The following is a 16,914-nucleotide window of genomic DNA, read 5'->3' on the forward strand; positions in this document are numbered from 1 at the left end:
CCCGCCACTGCGCATGCGCCTCCGCGGGGGATAGGGGTGGCCGTGCGGCGGGAATTACTATTCCGCGCAGGGCGTACTGGGAAGTGTAGGCTATGGCTGGGCGGGGACAGCACGGCAGCTGCGCTCAGCGAGGGGCTGGGCCGGGGGTGCGCCCGGGCAGGAGGCCGCGCTCGCCCGGCAAAGACCTGAGGTCGCTGCGCCCTTCCAGAGGGCTGCTAGCTCCCGCTGGCCTCGCTCCCAGGCATCTCCGTTCCCCCACCCCGCACTGCGGCGCCAGGGGCTAGCGCCCGCGCTCGGACTGGCCCGTGGTTCTCCCCGCAGTGCTGCCGCTGGGACCCAGGGAACCCCGAGAGCTCCCGCCCAGGCCCTGCTCCGGAGAAACTCAACCCGCAGCGGCCCTCGGCATCCCGGGAAATGACAGCCGGCACACTGAGACCGGGCGCCTGCATCCTGCTGGGATCTCGCTGTAGAGCAAAAGGCAGGAGGATGGAGGAGGCTGGGGGAAAAAGAATAAACGAACGACAGGAGGCAGGAGTCCAATAAAACTATGTTTATAAATAAAAACAAGAAGATTGGTGTTGTTTTTATAAAACCCAGTGGGTAGGGCAGGGCAAGGGGTGTGCAGTGGCCAGGGAGGCTACTGGGGACAGTCTGACTCCAGCGGGTTGAGGGAAGGAGAGGCTTTAGGGAGTCAGGGAGATGAACTGATGGTGCGTGAGAGCTGGCAGGGGGGCTGCAGGGGCAATGCAGACTCCCAGGGAGCAAAATACAATTCAACTCCATCGTATAAAAACTGTGAACACAAGAAAGACCAAAGGAGGCAAAACTTGTGGAGAAAGCCACGGTGTGGCAGGAGGAGAGGGCGCCGGGGCGCCAGCACCAACAGCGGCAGGGTCAACATGTCCATACTGTACCGTGCTTGGCCCTGGGCATGGGGAAAGAGCTGCCGCTGCCCCAGCCCCAGGCACGTCTCTGCGTACCCAGAAGTGGAAGGAGGAAAGGCAGGGAGCACTGGAGCAAACAGACTCAACTGTCCCAGCACACCTGTGGGCACTGAGCCCAGAGGCCATGATTCAGGCTGAAGTCTCACCCCTGGAGAGCTCACCTTGCTCACAGACTAGAGGGAGTGGGGTTGTCCCAGAGGTTAGTCCCTCCCAGCAGCCAGGCCAGCAGCACTGGGCAGAGGAGAAGACAGACTCAGGCCCTTCAGAGGGCAAATAAAGGGGACCTCCACGTTTCTCCAAAGCAAGAAATTGAACCAGTTGTGCCCCGCCCTTGCCTTCTATCGTAGTCCAGGCCCCTGAAGGTACCACATAGCCGAGCAGCAGCGCGACAGCAGGAGTGAGAAGGCCACAGCTGCCACCGCCAGCCCCAGGCACGGGACAGCCCCTACAAACAGGACAGGCAGCAGCACATTGCAGGCAGGAGGGCAAAGAGCAGGATGAAAGGAGCAGAGCTCTGCCCTTAATTCTCCCCAAAGAACCCCAGGGCAGGTGTAGGGCACTGAGTCACGCAAGAGACTGTGCACAGGCAATCGCTGCCTCTCTGGGCTGAGGTACAGCCCCAGCCCCGAGACCTGGCCAAGGTGAAGGAGGGTCCTGCCATGGGTCAGTGTCAGGCTTGGACCTGGCCCAATATGTGGGCAAGAGAAGGGAGGCAAGAGGGAAGTGGCAGCATTTCTCCACTCCCTGGAGGCACTGAAGCCCTGGAACATTCATGCATTAGCCAAAAGGCAACTACAACGGGATTTAAAATACATATGTAAGGCTGGTCCCTGCTCCCCTCTCAGGGCTGTGGGAAGGGCAGGGCATCTTCCGCGAGGGGGAGGAAAGAAGCCATCTTCAGCGCCATGCGTGCCCAGCGCCCCTGGAGCTCTGTGTCCTGCTGTCGGGCCACGCCATGCTCCAGCTCTCCCCCCCACAGGCGGCAGGCTCAGAGAAAGTCAAACACCCCGTAATTCTTTGCTGCTTGATAGAAGAAACACAAAAGGGTGAAAGAAAGAAGAGATGTTTAGGGTGAAAGGACTGAGGCAGCAGTGACACACGGGCAAGCAGCACAGGGTGCTGGGACGGATGCGGATTAATGGGGTTAGAGAGGATGGCAGGAGGGAATTACCATCAGAAATACACAAGTCTGGGGGCAGGATGGGCTGACAGCACCCAGCAGGCCTGCCAGGCCTGTCCACCCTGCTCGAGGAGGGATTAGAATCAAGGTTTAGTTCCATTTATTATTTTTTTTCCCTTTTTTTCTTTTCGTTATCAAGACCAAAAAAAAAAGAAACAAACAAACAAACAAAAAAAAAACCCAAAAAAACAAGGGGTGAAGCCAGGGCTGGTCCTAGGAAACAAACGACAGGGATAGAAGGGGGAAGGAGGGACAGCAGACAGACAGGGGACGGGCGCTTCACATTACATCCACAAAGAACTCACTGGGGTTGCCCATGGCCATTCGGAAGGACTGTCTACTGGCTGTCAGTTCGGGGGGCACAGAGGCCAGGTCACGGCCCGGCGGCGCCCCGGGGGGCCCCATGGCTGACGGTGGTGGAGGCATCAGCAACATGGGGGGGCTGAAGAGAGGGGGGAGGCCGGGCGGCCCGTACGACTGCTGGCTGTGATGGCTGCGGATGCTGTGAGCCAGGGAGTGCTGGCTGCGCTGGCTGTGCTGGCTGGCTGGCACCGAGCGCTCACTGGCCGCACGCTCGCGCCGCATGCTGCTCCTCGTGGTGTGGTCTGACTCGCTCCCACTGCCACCTGACTTCGACTCCCCCGTCTTCTCTCTCTCCTTCCTCCTCTCGCTGCCACTGCGATTGGAACCGCTGCTCCGGCTCCCTGCGAAGCACGTGAGGCAAGGTTAGGTGCCAGCTCGGACAAGTCAGGAAGAACAGATGGATCTGCTCTAGCCAAGGGAGGACTGCAGCACGCTCCAGCACAGCCAGGCCCCAGCACAGTCTGTGCTCTCTATCTCCCTTCAGCAGCAAGTTCCACGACCCTTGCGAGATGGCTTCTATCCTGGCATCCCCCACAGTGGGCCTTGCCTAAGCAGCCCTTTCCTGCTGCTGCCCTGTACTGAACAGGACATCTGCCCACCTAGAGTCATATTTAGTCCTTTTCACTCACCTTCACTGTGCTGGCTGCCTGCACTGCCCCCTCCGTAGCTGTAGCCTGGGTCAGGGAAGCCGGGATGGGGGTTGTATGGATGAGGTGGTGGATACTGATATGGGAAGGCCATAGGCCAGGGTGCGGCTCCTGGGTGGGGGAGCGGAGCCAAAGTGTCCTGATCAGAGGCACCGCTGGAGCCATCATGATCATGAAGAGACAGATTAGCCATGTCTGCAAAAAAGCAGAGAACAGGGGTTAATCCAAGCAGAAAAACAACCATGTGTGAAGCAGCTTTCTGTCCATTCTTGCTAATGGACAAGGACAGGATATGCAAAGAGACACAGGAATTTGGCACTCTCTCTGTTAGTCAATGCCACTATTTGGGCTTCCTGGCTGAACAACTGCCAGGCTGTGGGAGTCCAAGCTGCCATTCTAATACAGAGACCAGCTTGGTGGGAAAGGACATCAGAACTACAGCTCACCCTGCCAATTCCTTCCCCCATCTTATCTGAGCAGAACCCACTTGCCCGAGCACCAACCCCTTGCCAGCACTGAAATTCAGAGCCTGGAGACAGTCAGTAAAGATTAAAACTCTGCTACGACTGTCCAGGAGAAAAGATCACATAGTAGGTGACACTGTCAATGCTGCTTCCAACTTCACTACTTCAGCAGCACGACAAGGGAGCTGGGATATTCTTCATCATTCCCTTAACAGAGTCTGTAGAACAAGACGCCCAGCCTGATGGCAATGGCTGCAGGTGTATCTCCAGGGTGTCAGCAGGGCTCTGCAGGACCACTACCCCTCCATCCTCTCCCTCCCACCCACACCAAGAGCCATACTTCCACAGAGATCTCCGAAGATGTAATAGCACTGCTCCGAGAAGGTGATCTTGTTCACGGTGTGTCGGATGTAGCCAGCCTTCAGCAGGTTGCTGGCATATTTGCGGGACTCACGGCGGTCTGTAAAGCCCTCCACATGGTGATAGAGCCAATCTACCACATCCGAACCTGCCACCAAATACACAGTTAAATTTGGCAAGAGAGAGGAAGACGGTGACCCTTGAGGCAGTGAGACACACTGGAGCAAAGACAAAGTGGGTCAAAAGGTTCAATTTCTAACTCCTGCTTAGTCAACAGTTTGTTTATGGTGACAGAGATGCTCCCTTGGACATCTGCCTGAAAACCGGCCACCCATTTCCCAGTCCCTGCCTCTGCTGCAAGCACAGTCTCTTACCAATGAAGGCATTGGGGATGGTGATCTTCAGCCACATGCGGTCACGCACTTCGAGGCCTGACTCTGGTGAGGCCATGGCTTTGACAATGGTGGCCATGTCACTGTGGATGGACAGGTGAAAGTCATCGAGGCCTGTGGTGTGGATGAAGGAAGGCAGGCAGAGGTGAGAGAGAGCAGAAGAGACAAGAGGGCCACAGGGAAGCATCACACATGGGAGGAATGGGCCAGTGAACAATACATTGCAGAGAGCCTCGGGGTACATGCTGTGGTACCCCCCTTCCAGCCTTCCCATGTTATCTTTCACATGTCAGCAGTTTCCTCTTGGGCAAAGCCCAGGCAAGAGTCACAAATTTAAACTCTTGGCTTGTTGCCTCACCCAACCCAAGCTCTCCAGACCCTTGCTTCAGGGTTCTATATACCAAATCATCCCAAACCTTCAGAAAGCAACCAAGAGGCCTGTGCTCAGCAGGACCCTGCCCCACCACAAGGCTCCTTGCTCTCAGCTACCTCTTCTATCTGCTGTCTGGGAGGAGCTCTCAATTGCTCCAGGGACATGCTGAATCCATCTGGCTCCATATTCTCAGCAGCCAACCCCTGACTAGTCTCAGCCTTTCCTCTACACCTGCCACAGCTCCTGATTGCAGCCAGGCTCCTCTACTCTCCTCACACAGAAGGCTTAAAAACATGTTAATTCTCCCAGGCAGAACTCCCACTGACCAAAGTGCCGGCCCAGCAAGAGCTGCCTCCCTCTCATTCCCTTGGCAAGGCAGATCAGGCCCACCCCAGCTGTCCCCAGGCAGATGTATTGCTCCCTTGACAGCATAGTGAAGGTGAGGAGGCCGTGCAGCGGGTGCAGCACGGAGGCACAAGGACTTACGTTCAGTCTCTGGGATGGAGCTGGTGATGGAGGAGCTGGTGGAAGTGATTGTGCTCATGGATGGACTCATACCGTACGCTGGGTAGGTGCCAGTCATCGCTGCCGTGTGAGACACCCAGGCTGCCGGGTCGATGGGCCGGATAGGCTCACCTGCAATGAAAAAAGAGTCAGTCAGTAGCTGTAAGAAATTATCAGCTCATCAAAACAACCTCTGGGGAGGGACAGGGACGCAGCACAGCCCATTCCATCCCCAGTATTTGCCGGGACTCACCCGGATCGGAGCATGGAGAGTCTGGCCCAGCCCAGATCCGCTGGGGAGCAACTGGGAGAGAAAGAAGAGAGGGAGGGTCAGCAGGAGAGGTGCAGAGGGAGAGATCCCCCTATGGCTTTAGGGGGGTTTCTCTTTCCTCTGGCGCCCCGAGCAAGTGACCTCCCTGCCCCAGTGAAACGCGTCCCCAGCGTGATGTGGGAAGACGGGCTGGGCTTATGGGCATTTTGGTTTGGGAATAGGACCTAACAGCCTCCTAAAAGGAGAGCTGAAACCCCATCAAACCCCAATTCAGTGCCCCATGGAGTCACACACACAGGGGAGGAATAAGACAACAACCAAGTAAGTGCTTAAGGCAGGGCTCTCACATGAGCTTGGCACCAGCGCTAAGGGTGGGTCAGCTATCCACTTACTCCTGGGTAATGAGAAGCAGCCCCGCGGACTGGGGTCCCAGCACTTGGCCACTGTCAGGGTAATGGGCCTGCAACAAAAAGGTGAGAGTTAGAACCAGAGCAGAGAAACACAAACCCCTGCATGATGAGTGGATGCTGTGTGCCATCCTGGGAGACAGGGAGAAGCTGCTAGTATAGTGACTTTGTTCTCCTCCAGCTATGGGTTTCCCTAGTGACATGAACAAAATGATGTGACCCTGTTGAGGGTTGCTGATGACCCAAATAGAATCAGTGAATCACAGCAAAATTTGTTTTGGAAGGGATCTTTAAAGGTCATCTAGTCCAATTGACCTGCAATAAGCAGCAGCACGGCATCCCCACAAAAAAAAAGGGCACAGACTGCAATTCTTGCACCGGACATAAAAACCCAGGAATCAAAACAAAACCAATCCCCGAAGTTCTGAGCTTCTACAGAGGCACTGGCAGAGGTGGCCGGAAGATACAACTCACACACTCCAAGCACAAACTGGGCAGATGTCCCTGCATGGAAGGAACAACCCAAGTACTCACCCCGGCTTGTGCACGATCTCCCTCAGCACCCGCACAGCATCATCATTGCTCATGTTCTCAAAGTTGATGTCATTTACCTACAAACAACACAAAGAGGTGAGTCCCAGAGATATGACCAGAGGCTGAGCTCCCCACTCAGCTCAGCAGTGACTCAGCTTCCCTCTTCCAAGCATGACTTCCTGGGTTTAGCCTGCCAAACTTCTCAGGGAGGCTTCTGGGTCTTTTCTTACTGCTGTCCCAGGCCCAAAGATGGAGATATGTGGGTGTGAAGTACCTGCAAGAGCATGTCTCCTGGCTCAATCCTGCCATCAGCTGCCACAGCGCCTCCCTTCATGATAGAGCCAATATAAATGCCTCCATCCCCACGCTCATTGCTCTGTCCCACAATAGAAATGCCCAGAAAGTTGTATTTCTCTGCAGGGATGGAAAGAGAAAGAAGTAAGTCACCCCAAAGCATCAAGCACAAGCAGACCTAACCTCAGTAAAACCACATCCTAATGGTGGTGATTTGCACCCCTGTCCCAGAGAGATGTCCTGAAACACACAAAGTCTTGAGAGACAATTTCTACAATAGAAGCCAATCTCCTACAGAATCCATCTTTTCACTCCTCCCCCATGTATTCTCTTTGCCCCCTCCCCAGTTCCCTCTCCATGACCCAATCTCGCCCTGGAAGGACTGCAGGCTCCATGCACATCTCCCACTCACCCATATTCAGTGTGACTGTGATGATGTTCAGAGACATGGTGGAGTCTGTGATGCTGCTGAAGGATGAGGACTGCAACGTAAGCAAAACATAAGATGTTCTCCTGTGCCTCAGTAACATTCCCAGCCCTAGTTTCCTCCACTTGTCCTTTCCTTCCTGCGCCTCCTTGTGGCACCACAGCCACCCCCCACAACTCCAGTTTTATGCTGGGAGCTTTGCAGAGCCAGAGAACAGCTACGGTCCTTGTGACCTCTCTACAGCTGAGACAAGGCCTGTGGTCCCAGCTCTTGAGGCTACATTGACTTGGAAAAGGTTCACAGCACTTTTTGAAGTCTCAGCATTTGAACACTTGTCCAAAGCCATGCCCACAGCAAAACCAGCTGAATCCCTGTGAGCCCACCCTGACCTGCACTGCCCTCCCCAGGATATCCAGCCCCTCCCTGGGTACCCGTTCAATGCGTGGAGCCTTCTGTTTCCTCCGGCGTCGCTTGTGTCTCCTCATTAGACGGGAAGCACTGCTTTGCTCTGTTGAACTGCTAAACCTGCAGGTCAAAGCAAGAATCAGCTCTTCTGCTGCCATAGTGGTGGCTCTGGCAGCAAGAGAGCTGTGGAAATGGCAGAGGGAATAGAGGATTGCAGGGGCAGAGGGGAGAACATGCACATGGGTGACAGACAATGGCAAAGGGGTCTGCTGAGTGAGACAGAAGCAGGTCTGAGCCCAGGACTAGTGTGCCCTGCAAAGGCATCTCTCTGTTCTGAGAGTCAGGAGGAAATTAGTGTTTCTCCAAGACCCAAGCTCTCCTACCTGCTGGTGGAGTCATCTTCATCTGAATCGAAGAAGCTGGTGGTCTCCAGCTCACTGCTCATGAGTGTGGAGGAGCTCTCGTACCCACCCAGGTCTCGGCGCCGCTCTCCCTTCACCGTCCCATTCACCCTGGGTGCTGTGTAAAGACAAGAGTCAGTGGGCTTGAGAGAAACCCTTCCCCTATGGAGGGCTCATGGCAACCTCCTCAGAACAAATCTGGCCATCAGTCAATCCCATCTAGTGCCAAGTAACTCCTAGTCTTCCCTGGGATCAGATCCATCTCCTATGGGATACCTCTTTTATCACTAGGATGGGAAGAGGCTGATGACTCAGTAGGAACAATGCTGCTAAACTTGTGGAAGACTTGCCGCTGTTTCCTTGGTAGAGCAAGAAGCAGCACAAGTGGCAAGGCTCAAGCTCACTCTGCTTCTCAGCTAAGAAGACAGAGGCACAAGTGTCTCCTGCTCTTAGGGCTTCTACAGGAAATATCTCCCTTGACCCCAAAGGGTTAATCACCAAGCTCTGATGTAACACAGGCGTTAGCTCTTACCTCCAACATGAGGCTATGGCCCTTCTAAAAGCTACAGAATTAGCCCTTTTAAGCTGGAAAAGTTCTGCAGAGGAGAGAAAGCTGCCCCAAGTCTGGAGCTGGTGCTGCCACCATGCCCCAGCCATGCCCTTGCAGAGCTCTCACCATGTTACCAACACTCACCATGCTCAGGCCCATCAGTCCGACGAGGTCGTTCCCTCTGTGATGACACCACCGAGTCTGTCTCTGTCTCATTGTCCAAGTTTTCTCGACTCCCCCCAGTGTTAGGGCTGTGATGAGATAAAAGAAAACAAATATGTTCAACAGGGAACAACTTGACAAGGCTCTCTCTACCTCTGTCATGACCAACACAAGGTTCCAGCCATCAGCTGTCTCCTTCTTGAGGGAAGGGAACAACCACAGCACATTACGAGTGCAGGTCAAAGGACTGGGGATGCTGTGCTGGCTCTTTCCCCGCATTATTTTCAGCATGCCCTTGTTTGTTGAATAATGCAGCTCCACTTCAAATCAGCTCCCAGCCCTACTTTCCTCCCCTCTTGCTGGCTGTCATCCCTGGCAATTTGGGTAAGAGTGTCCCAGCCTGGTCTGGGATACTGGTCTGGATTACAGCAAATGCACCATGTGGCCCTTGGAAACCAGAACAGATGTCCATGTAACTTACTGGAAAGAGGGGGGTCTGGAGTCTCCAATTCCTCCTGTGCGCTCCATGGAGGGCGGCAGCTCTGTCTGGTTATCAGCACAGACCGAGCCAGCATCTGAATGAGAACCCTCTGCAGACACCAGCTGGAGGGATGAGAGACAGAAAAGGAAGCTGAGAAAACATTTACAAGAGTGGCCAAAGGAGCTGGCCAAAAGCCTGCCTGGCCCAGGATCTCATTTCTGGCAGTCGACCACAGCAGATGCCCAGGAGCAGGTACGGAACAGGCCAAGCACGTAGCAACATTTCCCCCCAAGGCCTTCCCAGACACTGGCTATTTGCGGCTCAGGAACTCCTGACCCAGCAGTGAAGCCCGGGTGGGTGACAGCTGTGCTTGGACACTCTGACATCACCTGCACACCCACACCACACACTCAGGTAACCTTCAGCACACATCCTGCAGCAGGGACCGGATTCCCCCAGTTCTCACACTGGGAAAGGCAGTTACAAGTCATTTCTTTCCTCAGCTCTAGCAGCCTCTACACTTCTGCCTTCAAGCTGTGGGACCCAGAAGGACTTTCACCTTCACAACCCTCAGAAGCTGGGGGTAACAGAGCTCAGGGCCAAGGCTGGCTTTGAAACAGACTCTTGAAACAGGCTCTTTCTAGCTTCCATGTGTACTTCACAAACTTTCATGCTGTGCTCACCTTATTGGCTTGAGCACAACCTTCAGCCAATCTCTGGGATGCTCAGTGGACTGCATCCAGTGCAGAAACTCAAGAAAGGGTTAAACCCTAGAGACTCTTTATGCCAGCCATGCTGTGGGGCAGCCCAGGCACACCAACAAACCCTGTAGACTCCCAGGGGCCATGGGCTCACCAGTGGAATGAAACAGAGGACAGCCCAAATGAGGTGCTCCCCAGTATTGCTCCCTGTCCAGATTTGCACTCTCCCTTACTTTCAAGCTGTAATGAACTGGGCTAATCCCAATAGGGTGAAGCAAGAAAGCAACAAAAAGCCTCTTCCTTGACAGAAGCATTCAGGACCTCCAGAGCAGAGGTGTCAGGGCCCAGAAAGGATTTAACAGAGGTGAGGGATACCCATTGTGATCAGGACAGACAAAATATGAAACATAGGCTGGAAAAAAGCTGATAGCTGCTGTCCAAACCATAATACCCAGTATAAACTCAGAGGCAGCACTACTGCTTGCTGGTGAGGGAACCACATCTGCATGGAGCCAAGAGCAGATCCCAACTCGGATGATAGAAGCACAGCCCGTCTTGAGTGCTTCCAGCATCACTGATGAAAGAGCTGTGCCCTGCCCACCTTCAGGAACTGGAGAAACCCTCATAATGGGGGTATGAACCCCACAGATCATCATTAGCATAGCAGACGAGAGGTCTACTGCCAGAGATATTGGAAACAAAGACAGGGATGTAGCTGGGGCAAGCAAGACAGGGCAGCCTTGAAAAAGCTGGAGCCAAGGCAGCACACAGGGCAGAGAGCAGCCTCAGGTGTCAAAAGCTGCAGAGCCCGTCCCACAAGCCCCAGGACAAGCCCAACGGCTCCTGCTCTCACAACTGTCTAACCAGCTCATCTCAGGTCAGCTTCTCTCCCTCCAGCAAGCCCCAGGCACACGCCTGGCTCTGCTCCTGGCACCTTCCTGGTGACTTGTCTTCCCAGGATAGATCCCCCTCCCTAAGGGCCACATCCCTTTTCTGGTAGCCACTGCCCGGGAGCACAGGGTAGAAAAGATACTGAAAGTGGCCAGCATTGCCTAGGGAAAAGTCTTATAACACTTTATGCTTGAAAATCTCAAGGCAACATCAAGGAAATAGATCTGGACAGAGGGAACCAGCCACAGGCAGCTGTCAAACAGCAGTGAAGAAGAGAGTGGTGTTCCCAAGCAGGCAGGATTGATGCTATCTTCCTCTAACACTCCCAAGGCTGGGATTTCCTCCCAGGAAGGTTTTGATAACGATCCTGCACTTTTCCTGCCTCTTACACTGTCAGGAAATACTCACTTGGATTCAAGCCCCTGTCTTTCCCTGTTGCTAAAATTAGTACTGAGTTCCTAAAATAGCATCATCCCAGCCTGTCTGTCAGAAGCAGCAAAGCAAGTGCCCTCCTCTCAGCCCCCAAACTACCCATGGACTAGGAGACTCTCAGAAGAGATAGAAAAAGGGATCATCAGGTGCACAAAGGCCATTACCCTTCATGCATAAGACCTGGTAGTGATGCTCACTCTGGGCACAAGTTCCCTGTAAGGATCCAGCCCAGCAGTGCAGCAGCACGGTGGTCACACCAGACAGACGCACACCAGATCTGTGCCACTCACACACTGAACAACCAAAGAGCTCCTGCAAGGAAAGCCAGCAGCTACATGGACACATGGATCACAAGGAAAAGCACACCAGATAAAAAAGGAGCACTGGAATGGATTTAGAGACTCTGGGACACCCCATAGGGCAGGTGAAAGCAAAGAGCAGCTGGAAGGAGTGGGGTGGTGGGACATCTTGGGGCAGATGCAGCAGCAGCGGGATGGATGCAGAGGAATGTGTGGTGGCCAAGAGCGGGACACAGCTGATTTCCGAAGGGCCTGGATAACCGCTAGAGGGAGGACGGCAGGCGTCCGCCCCGGCTCTTTGTGCGGGAGCCCAGCACAGCCTTTCCTCCCTGCTCCAGCCTGCACCCTGTGCCCCTGGCTGGAATCCCAGCAGCAACTGTGTCGGCAGGGGGGTACCTGCCTGCCCCATCACTGTTTGGTGCAGGGATAGAAGCAGAATTAGGTGTGACCTGGCTTGATTTACTGAGGATTTTTATTGTTCAGAGGCCTCTAGAAAAAGGCACTTGAGTCTTGGTGTAGACCCACACACCCTCATCAGCACAAACTGCAGCTCAGCAGAGGGAAAACTGGATGATGTGTTGTGGAGACTCTCCCCCCACTAACAGAGAGTCCCCATGGGGACAGAGGGAAGCATGCGAGCAGGGAGCAGAGCGTGTGCATGGCACAGTACTGAGGGAAAAGCTTGTCCTGCAGCTGCCCAGGCAGTACCTTTAGTCTTCAGGGCAGTCAAATCCAGTCCGCTTCACCAGCACTAAAGTCACACAAGCCCTTTGTACCAGTCATTGGAGTGGGACTTTCCTTGGGAAGCTGACCCTGCCATAGGGGCACAGGGGTTACGCTGTGGACAGGCCACGACCATGATCTCTGCCAGGCATCAGTCACCATGAGCTCTTCATAGAGATATCCCACATCTTCCCTGGCAGAGAGCCCCCTCTCCAGCTGAAGGGGGGCTGGAGTGTGGGGATCCAGCTCATCAGCTTTGTGAGCAGCCAGCACACCAACTGAGCAGCCCCTGTGCCTTACTTGGCACTCCACATCCAAATGTTGTTTTTCAGAGGGCACAAACAGGCTGAGACACACCGAAGCAAGGGGCTTTCTTACCCACGACACCACCCGGCCGTTGAAGCAGGGAAGCTTGGCATTGTCATCCGAGATCTCTTCTTTCACCACCCTGCAGAGGGGAGAGGAGGCAGTCAGAGCTGGGTTCAGGACTTCAAAGGAAAAGGAGACTCCCAGATGGGTATTTGCATACAACACCAGGCAGCCCAGGCTTGGGGATGGAGCAGGAGAGGACTGGCAGCTCTCTCCTGCTGCTAGGCCACAGGTTGCTATGCCCACAGCCATGACCGGCAGCCTGAAGAGGAGCCAAAGACAGAATAGCCTTTCTATGTGCATACAGCTGTTTCATCTCCCAGATCACATTTTAATCAGTAAAGCCAAAATTCAGGTGCATATCATAGAATTGTTAAAGTTGGAAAAGATCTTTAAGATCATCAAGTCCAACCATTACCCAAGCACTGCCAAGGCCACCACCAAACCATGTCCCCAGATGCCACATCTTCACCACTTTTAAATACCTTCAGGGATGATGACTCCACCACTCCCCTGGGCAGCCTGTTTCAGTGCTTGACCCTTTTGGTGAAGAAATGTTCCTAATGTCCAATCTAAACCTCCCCTGGTACAACTTGAGGCAATTTCCTGTCCTGTTGCTTCCTATTTGGGAGAAGAGACCAATCCCCACCTGGATACAGCCTTCTTTCAGGGAATTGTAGAGAGTGATAAGGTCCACTCTGAGCCTCCTTTTCTCCAGACTAAACATCACCAGCTCCTTCAGCTGCTCCACACAGGACTCGTGCTCCAGACCCTGCCCCAGTTCTGTTGTCCTTTTCTGGACATGGCTCCAGCACCTCAGTGTCTGTCTTGTTGTGAGAGGCCCAAAAACTGGACACAGGGTTCAAGGTATGACCTCACCAGTCCCAAGTACAGGGGACAGTCCCTGTCCTGGTCCTGCTATGCACACTACTGCTGACACAACCCAAAATGCCATTGACTCTCCTGGCCACCTGAGCACAAGCTGCCTCATGTTCAGCCACTGTCAACCACCACCCCCAATTACTTTCCCACCAGGCAGCTTTCCAGGTTGCCTTCCCCCACCCTGCAGAGCTCTGTGGGGTTGTGACCCAGGTGCAGGACCAAGCACTTGGCTTTGTCAAACCTCATACAACTGGCCTTGGCCCATCAATCCAGACTGTCCAGATCTCTCTGCAGAGCTGTCCTACCCTCCAGCACATCAACACTCCCACCCAACTTAGTCATCTGTGAACTGAGTGTGCCCTCAATCCTCATGACCAGATCACTGATAAAGATATTAAACAGGACTGGCCCCAGTACTGTGCCCTGGGGAACACCACTGTGAGCAGCCAATGGATGTAGCTCCATTCCTGACACCCTCCTGAGCCCACCCAGCCAGTTTTCTACATAGGGAACAGCCCTGACTGGCCAGTTTCTCCTGGAGAATGCTGGGGAAATAGTGTCAAAGGCTTTACTAAAGCCCAGGTAGGTAACAACCACAGCCTTTCCTTCATCCACTAACTGTGCCACACTGACACAGGAGATCAGGCTGGTCCAGCAGGACCTGCCTTACCAAAACCCATGCCAGCTGGGTCTGATTGCCTGGCTGTTCTGTACGTGCCCCATGATGGCACTCAAGATAATCTGCCCCATGACCTTCCCTGGCACTGAGGTCAGGCCAACAGGCATGTAATTCCCTTGGATTCTCTTTCTGGCCCTCCTTGTAGATGGGCATCACATTTGCTGACTTCCACTCACCTGGGACCTCCCTGGTTGACCAGGACTGCTGGTAAATGACAGAGTGACTCAGTCAGCACTTCCACCAGCTTCCTCACTATCCTTGGTGGATCCCATCCGACCCTATAGACTTTTGCGTGTTTAAGCAGGTTGCTGACCATTTCCTCTTGGATTACATGGGCTTCCTTCTGCTCCCTGTCCGTGTCTCCCAGCTCAGAGGTCTGGGCACCCTGAGAACAGCTGATCTTGCTATTAAAGACTGAAGCAAAGAAGACATTAAGTACCCCAGCCATTTCCTAACCCTTTGTCACCGTTTCCCCCCACATCCAATGAAGGATGGACATTCTCCTTAGCCCTCCTTCTGTTGCTGACATTATTTGTAAAAACATTTTAATTGTCTTTAACAGGAGTAGCCAGGTAAGTTACAGTTGGGCTTTGGCCCTTCTAGCTCTTCCTGCCTAACCTCACAACATCCTCATAGCACTCCTGAGTTGCCTCCCCCTTCTTCCAAAGATAAAATATTTTTTCCTGAGTTTGAGCCAAAGTCCCTGCTCAGCTAGGCCATTCTTCTTCCCCACTGGCTTGTGTTTCAAGCACATAGGGACGGCCTGCTCCTGCATCTTTTAGATTTCCTTCCTGAAGAATATTAGTCTTCTTGGGCTCTTTTGCCCTTCAGGACTGCCTCTCAAGGGACTCTGTCAACCAAGTCCCTAATCAGGCCAAACTCTGCCTTCTGCAAGTCCAAGGTGGTAGTTCTGCTCATCCTCTTCCTTACTCCTCTGAGAATCAAAAACTCTCATCATGTTGTGGCTGGTGTGCACAAGGCAGCCTCCAGCCATCAGATCACCCCCCAGTTCTTCTCTCCAGTGCGTGCCCTCCCCAGCTGGCTCCCTCGCCTGCTGTATCAGAAAGTTCTTCCACACACTCCAGCAACCTCCCAGGCTACTCCTGCTGTACTCCATTTCCAGCAGACATATTTCCACCAGTTTGCTTATTTCTAAAGAAATACATAATTTAAGCCTCTTTATAATGATCTGAAAGAATCCCAAACTATGCCAGAGATTTCTAATAGATGAAAGCAAAATACATTAAACACACTGCCTACTAAATGACACTGTTGCTTTTTAATTACATGCATAATATTTCAACATCATTTCAAGCTTTATAGTTGTGCCATAATGTCACGTCCCTGCATTACACAAACAGCTACATTATTATCAGCCTTCACAGTGAAAGAAGCACTAACTTTCTTTCTCCAAAGAAAATTGATTTCTTTTATTTTTATTTTTTTTACTCCTAGGGGAAAAAAAAAAGTTTCTTTTTCTTATTTTAAATATTACTGGACCCCTAAATACTTTTTCCACACAGAATCAGCAATCAAAACAACTTGCAAATTCAGAAGATTCAATTACTACTATCTTTGATAAATCTAATAGCAAAATAGGCTTTAACAAGCTCATTTCCTTTTCTATCCAATGACAACATTTTAAGCACTCTTATTTAATACAAAGATATATTACAATTAGCTTGTGATACTATGTTCCCCCTTCCACCCTATATTTAAGGTAGCTTGACACATATGCTTAAAACATGAGGTAACTAGATAGTGAATAAATTATGGGGGTAGGGAGAAAGTCCAACAAAAAAGAAAAAATAACAAAAGTAAAGAATGTGAAACCAAGAGAAATTATGTATTAAGTAGATTATAAGTATCCAACACTACTCAGAAGTGGAATCCTAACAACAAATCTGAAAGGTCCCCAAGCTAGTCCTCAACTCACAAGGAATCAAAGAGGATGCAAAGGTGAGACATGGAACTGTGACCCATTGCCCCAGTGCCATTAAGTCGCAACACGCTGGGGCTTGGAGAAAGAGGTGCTCTGGGCTTCTGGCAGTGCTCCCTGGTGTGCCAACAGCTGTCCCAGCTGGCCCCAAAAACAGGACACAAGGCCTGCCAACACTCACAAGGCATTAGCAAAAGGCAAATGAACAGTGCTGGAAGCCTAGACCTGGGGAGCAGGCCTGCTCCACCGTGCCAGCCCCACTGGTTACACCAGTGTCACACACGCTCAGCAAAGGGCTGTCCCACAGGGTGAAAGGCAGCATGGCACCAGGCCTTTGCTGGCAGCTGGCACTCACAATCCCTGACAAAACTGGAGAGCCAGCAAATGGACTGCACAAAGGCTACCCTTCCCCAGAAGGCACAGATGAGGAGGTCATGGTTTGAGCAGTCTAATCCATTCCCAGGATGTGTGTTAATTCCTCTTGCACAGATGGAGAAGCAGGAAAAGCAGGAAAGGAGCAGTGACGATGGATTTAAAACCCTGATAGCTTAACGCTTCTTCAGCATATTCTGAGCCAGCCTCTGCTCAAAGCCCCTACAGCCCAGATGAATGTCAAATACAGGCAGAACCCTTGGGACCCACCCTCTTTCATGCCCACACCAGCCCTTTCCAATGCAGGCAAGTTGTCATCTTCTCACTTCCAAGTGCACACACATGCACCCTGCCCTGGCTGCACTAGCATCCATTCATACTGTCGCCAGCAGCCTGGACTGCATCCAATTCCTAGAGAGAACTTCAGGCAGAGCCAATTCTCAGTGCTACATAGTGCCTGCTTAGGGA

At 52.7% G+C, this 16,914-nt stretch overlaps 1 protein-coding gene across 2 annotated transcripts in view; it reads right to left on the reverse strand.

The window, feature by feature from the left end:
- Positions 1–535: 535 nt before the first annotated feature.
- Positions 536–16,914, reverse strand: part of DVL3 (dishevelled segment polarity protein 3) — a 33,639-nt gene continuing 17,260 nt past the window's right edge. Inside the window, exons 2-16 of one of the 2 annotated variants that reach the window (XM_030227172.2) lie at positions 12,584–12,653; positions 9,160–9,281; positions 8,661–8,767; positions 7,949–8,084; positions 7,592–7,685; positions 7,146–7,215; positions 6,714–6,853; positions 6,440–6,516; positions 5,891–5,958; positions 5,481–5,531; positions 5,210–5,359; positions 4,333–4,464; positions 3,939–4,106; positions 3,117–3,329; positions 536–2,828 (exon numbers count right to left, since the gene is read on the reverse strand). In XM_030227172.2, coding sequence (XP_030083032.1) covers positions 2,404–2,828; positions 3,117–3,329; positions 3,939–4,106; positions 4,333–4,464; positions 5,210–5,359; positions 5,481–5,531; positions 5,891–5,958; positions 6,440–6,516; positions 6,714–6,853; positions 7,146–7,215; positions 7,592–7,685; positions 7,949–8,084; positions 8,661–8,767; positions 9,160–9,281; positions 12,584–12,653 — 2,023 coding nt within the window. In that variant the 3' untranslated portion in view covers positions 536–2,403. The remainder of the gene's footprint in view (positions 2,829–3,116; positions 3,330–3,938; positions 4,107–4,332; positions 4,465–5,209; positions 5,360–5,480; positions 5,532–5,890; positions 5,959–6,439; positions 6,517–6,713; positions 6,854–7,145; positions 7,216–7,591; positions 7,686–7,948; positions 8,085–8,660; positions 8,768–9,159; positions 9,282–12,583; positions 12,654–16,914) is intronic. The other variant, XM_030227173.2, reaches the window with a different exon arrangement.

Source organism: Serinus canaria, chromosome 9, assembly GCF_022539315.1.
Source record: "Serinus canaria isolate serCan28SL12 chromosome 9, serCan2020, whole genome shotgun sequence".
NCBI classification, from domain to species: Eukaryota; Metazoa; Chordata; class Aves; order Passeriformes; family Fringillidae; genus Serinus; species Serinus canaria.